We start from the raw sequence: 6,000 nt of genomic DNA on the forward strand, positions 1-6,000 counted from the left end.
AATCTTCTTTACACCCTCTCTAATCCAGGCAGCATCCCGTTGAATATCCTCTGCACCCTCTCTAATCCAAGCAGCATCCTGGGAAATCTTCTTTACACCCGATCTAATCCAGACAGCATCCTGGTGAATCTCCTCTGCAACCTCTCTAATCCAGGCAGCATCCTGGCGAATCTCCTCTGCACACTCTCTAATCCAGGCAGCATCCCGGTGAATCTCCTCTGCACCCTCTCTAATCCAGACAGCATCCTGCTGAATCTCCTCTGCACCCTCTCTAATCCAAGCAGCATCCTGGGAAATCTTCTTTACACCCGCTCTAATCCAGACAGCATCCTGGTGAATCTCCTCTGCACCCTCTCTAATCCAGGCAGCATCCTGGCGAATCTCCTCTGCACACTCTCTAATCCAGGCAGCATCCCGGTGAATCTCCTCTGCACCCTCTCTAATCCAGACAGCATCCTGGTGAATATCCTCTGCACCCTCTCTAATCCAAGCAGCATCCTGGGAAATCTTCTTTACACCCACTCTAATCCAGACAGCATCCTGGTGAATCTCCTCTGCATCCTCTCTAATCCAGGCAGCATCCTGGCGAATCTCCTCTGCACACTCTCTAATCCAGGCAGCATCCTGGTGAATCCCCTCTGCACCCTCTGTAATCCAGGTAGCATCCTGGTGAATCTCCGCTGCACCCTCTCTAATCCAGGCAGCATCCCGGTGAATGTCTTCTGCACCCTCTCTAATCCATGTAGCACCCTGGTGAATCTCCTCTGCACCCTCTCAAATCCAGGCAGCACCCTGGTAAATCTTCTTTACACCCTCTCTACTCCAGGCAGCATCCCGTTGAATATCCTCTGCACCCTCTCTAATCCAAGCAGCATCCTGGGAAATCTTCTTTACACCCGCTCTAATCCAGACAGCATCCTGGTGAATCTCCTCTGCACCCTCTCTAATCCAGGCAGCATCCTGGCGAATCTCCTCTGCACACTCTCTAATCCAGGCAGCATCCCGGTGAATCTCCTCTGCACCCTCTCTAATCCAGACAGCATCCTGGTGAATCTCCTCTGCACCCTCTCTAATCCAAGCAGCATCCTGGGAAATCTTCTTTACACCCGCTCTAATCCAGACAGCATCCTGGTGAATCTCCTCTGCACCCTCTCTAATCCAGGCAGCATCCTGGCGAATCTCCTCTGCACACTCTCTAATCCAGGCAGCATCCCGGTGAATCTCCTCTGCACCCTCTCTAATCCAGACAGCATCCTGGTGAATCTCCTCTGCACCCTCTCTAATCCAAGCAGCATCCTGGGAAATCTTCTTTACACCCGCTCTAATCCAGACAGCATCCTGGTGAATCTCCTCTGCACCCTCTCTAATCCAGGCAGCATCCTGGTGAATCTCCTCTGCACCCTCTGTAATCCAGGTAGCATCCTGGTGAATCTCCTCTGCACTCTCTCTAATCCAGGCAGCATCCCGGTGAATGTCTTCTGCACCCTCTCTAATCCATGTAGCACCCTGGTGAATCTCCTCTGCACCCTCTCAAATCCAGGCAGCACCCTGGTAAATCTTCTTTACACCCTCTCTAATCCAGGCAGCATCCCGTTGAATGTCCTCTGCACCCTCTCTAATCCAAGCAGCATCCTGGGAAATCTTCTTTACACCCGCTCTAATCCGGACAGCATCCTGGTGAATCTCCTCTGCACCCTCTCTAATCCAGGCAGCATCATGGTGAATCTCCTCTGCACCCTCTCTAATCCAGGCAGCATCCTGGTGAATCTCCTCTGCACCCTCTGTAATCCAGGTAGCATCCTGGTGAATCTCCTCTGCACCCTCTCTAATCCAGGCAGCATCATGGTGAATCTCCTCTGCACCCTCTCAAATCCAGGCAGCACCCTGGTAAATCTTCTTTACACCCTCTCTAATCCAGGCAGCATCCCGTTGAATGTCCTCTGCACCCTCTCTAATCCAAGCAGCATCCTGGGAAATCTTCTTTACACCCGCTCTAATCCAGACAGCATCCTGGTGAATCTCCTCTGCACCCTCTCTAATCCAGGCAGCATCATGGTGAATCTCCTCTGCACCCTCTCTAATCCAGGCAGCATCCTGGTGAATCTCCTCTGCACCCTCTGTAATCCAGGTAGCATCCTGGTGAATCTCCTCTGCACCCTCTCTAATCCAGGCAGCATCATGGTGAATCTCCTCTGCACCCTCTCTAATCCAGGCAGCATCCCGGTGAATGTCTTCTGCACCCTCTCTAATCCATGTAGCACCCTGGTGAATCTCCTCTGCACCCTCTCAAATCCAGGCAGCACCCTGGTAAATCTTCTTTACACACTCTCTAATCCAGGCAGCATCCCGTTGAATATCCTCTGCACCCTCTCTAATCCAAGCAGCATCCTGGGAAATCTTCTTTACAACCGCTCTAATCCAGACAGCATCATGGTGAATCTCCTCTGCACCCTCTCTAATCCAGGCAGCATCCTGGCGAATCTCCTCTGCACACTCTCTAATCCAGGCAGCATCCTGGTGAATCCCCTCTGCACCCTCTGTAATCCAGGTAGCATCCTGGTGAATCTCCGCTGCACCCTCTCTAATCCAGGCAGCATCATGGTGAATCTCCTCTGCACCCTCTCTAATCCAGGCAGCATCCCGGTGAATCTCCTCTGCACCCTCACTAATCCAGGCAGCGTCCTGGTGAATCTCCTCTACACCCTCTCTAATCCAGGCAGCGTCCCGGTGAATCTCCTCAGCACCCTCTCTAATCCAGGCAACGTCCTGGTGAATCTCCTCTGCACCCTCTCTAATCCAGGCAGCATCCTGGAGGATCTCCTCTGCACCCTCTCTAATCCGGGCAGCATCCTGGTGGATTTCCTCTGCACCCTCTCTAATCCAGGCAGCATCCTGGTGAATCTCCTCTGCACCCTCTCTAATCCAGGCAGCATCATGGTGAATCTCCTCTGCACCCTCTCTAATCCAGGCAGCATCCCGGTGTATGTCTTCTGCACCCTCTCTAATCCATGTAGCACCCTGGTGAATCTCCTCTGCACCCTCTCTAATCCAGGCAGCATCCTGGAGGATCTCCTCTGCACCCTCTCTAATCCGGGCAGCATCCTGGTGGATTTCCTCTGCACCCTCTCTAATCCAGGCAGCGTCCTGGTGAATCTCCTCTGCACCCTCTCTAATCCAGGCAGCGTCTTGGTGAATCTCCTCTGCAGCCTCTCTAATCCGGGCAGCATCCCAGTGAATCTCCTCTGCACCCTCTTTAATAGAGGCAGCGTCCTGGTGAATCTCCTCTGCACCCTCTCTAATCCAGGCAGCATTCCGGTGAATCTCCTCTGCACCCTCTCTAATCCAGGCAGCATCCCGGTGAATCTCCTCTGCACCTTCTCTAATCCATGCACTCACCATTCTTTGAGTAAAAAACTTACCCCTGACATCTCCTCTGCACCTACTCCCCAGCACCTGAAACCCGTGTCCTCTTGTTTTAGCCATTTCAGCCCCGGGGAAAAGTCTCTGACTATCCACACGATCAATGCCTCTCATTATCTTATACACCTCTATCAGGTCACCTCTCATCCTCCGTCGCTCCAAGGAGAAAAGGCCGAGTTCACTCAACCTATTCTCATAAGGCATGCTCCCCAATCCAGGCAACATCCTTGTAAATCTCCTCTGCACCCTTTCTATGGCTTCCACGTTCTTCTTGTAGTGAGGCGACCAGAACTGAGCACAGTACTCCAAGTGGGGTCTGACCAGGGTCCTATATAGCTGCAACATTACCTCTCGGCTCCTGAACTCAGACCCACGATTGATGAAGGCCAATACACCGTACGCCTTCTTAACAACACAGTCAACCTGCGCAGCTGCTTTGAGCGTCCTATGTACTCAGACCCCAAGATCCCTCTGATCCGTTTTTTGATCCGCCGTTTTCTTCTCTCCCCTTTTCTATTCCAGTCATCGTACAAGAGAAGATTTGACTGAATGGCCGAGAAGGGTCAGGAGCATTGGATGGGAAGGATGAAGGGAGCGTCATCGTCGGCCCTCAAGATCACCCGGCCGTCGGGGTCACTAATGGCCGGTGCTCCCTCACTCTCGCCCTCTGTCGGGCGCCCAGCCCAGACTTGCTCTTCCAATCTCGCCGCCACCTTTGTCACTCAGTCGCTTCCAGTCTCTGTCGCTCGGCTGGCAAAGTGGAGAGAGCCGGATTCGATGTGTGTGTGTGAGTGTGTGTGTGTGTGTGTGTGTGTGTGTGTGTGTGTGTGTGTGTGTATGTGTGTGTGTGTGTGTGTGTGTGTGTGTGTGTGTGTGTGTGTGTGTGTGAGAGAGAGAGAGAGTGTGTGTGAGAGAGTGTGTGTGTGTGAGAGAGAGAGAGTGTGTATGGTGTGTGTGAGAGTGTGTGTGTGTGTGTGTATGTGTGTGTGTGAGAGAGTGTGTGTGTGTGTGAGAGAGAGAGAGAGAGAGAGAGAGAGAGAGAGAGAGAGAGAGAGAGAGAGAGGAGGGAGGAAGGGAGGGTGTGAGAGAGAGTCCCGGTTCCAGTGGAGGTGTGTCTCTCAGTGTGCCTGTCTGTTCGTATGTCGAGAGCTTGCACATCGCTCCTTCTTCCCAGCTTCCTCCCTCTCCATGTTGTCATCGCTGGTCTCCCTGATCTGTATATTTTGATGATTTTATTTCTCATGAATTGGACAGTTTCACAATGTTATGTTCTTTTTCTGATGTTATTACTCTGGGGCTTTATTCTTTCACAATTCCACAATTTAATGGATTCATAAGTTTACTATTGCGATTCGTTGATTTCATGATTTTTAAATTCCGCAAATCCATGCTTTAGAAACTTGCTATTTCACAACTTCATGATTTGTGAATTCTGTAATTTCAGTTTTGTGACTTCATGATTTCATGATTTCTGTTATGTAATTTCATGATTCCATGATTTTTATTTTGTAACTTCATGATTCTGTAGTTTCTATTTTGGCATGATCTTATGGCTCTTTCCCATCATATCTGTTAATTTGTAAAGATTTAATAACTTCTTGATTCCGTGATTTCATGATTTTTAACTTCTTGTTTCCATGATTTCTATTCTTATATGATTTTATAAATTCTTCATTCGATGATTCCTATATTTTTCATCTTTCTGTAACTTTACCATTAAATGATTTCTACCTTTTCACGATGTTTTAACCCTGTGATTCCATTATTTCTATTTTAAATGATTTCATAATTTCATACGGTCGTGATTATGAGTTTATGAATTGGTGAATGCATGATCTCATGATTTTATAACTTCTTGAATTCATGATCTGAGGATTTTGCAATGATTCAACAATCGCGTGATTGCATAGCGTTGAGAGCATAGGACACAACAGCACAGTGCAGGCCCTTCGGCCCAAGATGCTGTGCTGACCTCTCTGCCTTCTTCAAAATCAATCTAACCCTTCAGTCCCGCAAAGCTTTCAATTTGCTTTCATCCGTTTGCTTACTGAAGGAACTCTTAAATATCCCTGATGTGCTTGCCTCTACCACGCGTCCAACACACCCACTCCCCTCTGCATAAAGAAACCTAACTCCAATACCCGCCGCACTCCGTCCTCCAATCTCCTTAAAACTTAAGCAACTCGTATTAGTGAATCTCCTCTGCACCCTCTCTAATCCAGGCAACATCCTGGTGAATCTAATCCATAGAAACATAGAATGTAAGTGCAGGAGTCGGCCATTCGGCCCTTCGAGCCTCCACCGCCATTCAGTATGACCATGGCTGATCATCCAACTCAGGACCCGGTACCTGCTTTCTCTCCATACCCCCTGATCCCTTTAGCCACAAGGGCCATATCTAACTTCCTCTTAAATATAGCCAATGAACCGGCCCCAACTGTTTCCTGTGGCAGACAATTCCACAGATTCACCACTCTCTCTGTGAAGAAGTTTTCCCTCATCTCGGTCCTAAAAGGCTTCCCCTTTATCCTTAAACTGTCACCCCTCGTTCTGGACTTCCACAACATCGGAAACAATCTT

The 6,000-nt window shown here is 49.5% G+C and overlaps 1 gene segment (V, D, J or C); it reads left to right on the forward strand.

The window, feature by feature from the left end:
• Window positions 1-5,158, forward strand: part of LOC132389803 (Ig lambda chain C region-like) — a 72,583-nt gene extending 67,425 nt beyond the window's left edge. Inside the window, 1 exon segment of the C gene segment in view lies at window positions 3,943-5,158. Coding sequence covers window positions 3,943-3,969 — 27 coding nt within the window.
• Window positions 5,159-6,000: the final 842 nt, after the last annotated feature.

Source organism: Hypanus sabinus, unplaced genomic scaffold (genome assembly GCF_030144855.1).
Source record: "Hypanus sabinus isolate sHypSab1 unplaced genomic scaffold, sHypSab1.hap1 scaffold_659, whole genome shotgun sequence".
Lineage (NCBI taxonomy): Eukaryota > Metazoa > Chordata > Chondrichthyes > Myliobatiformes > Dasyatidae > Hypanus > Hypanus sabinus.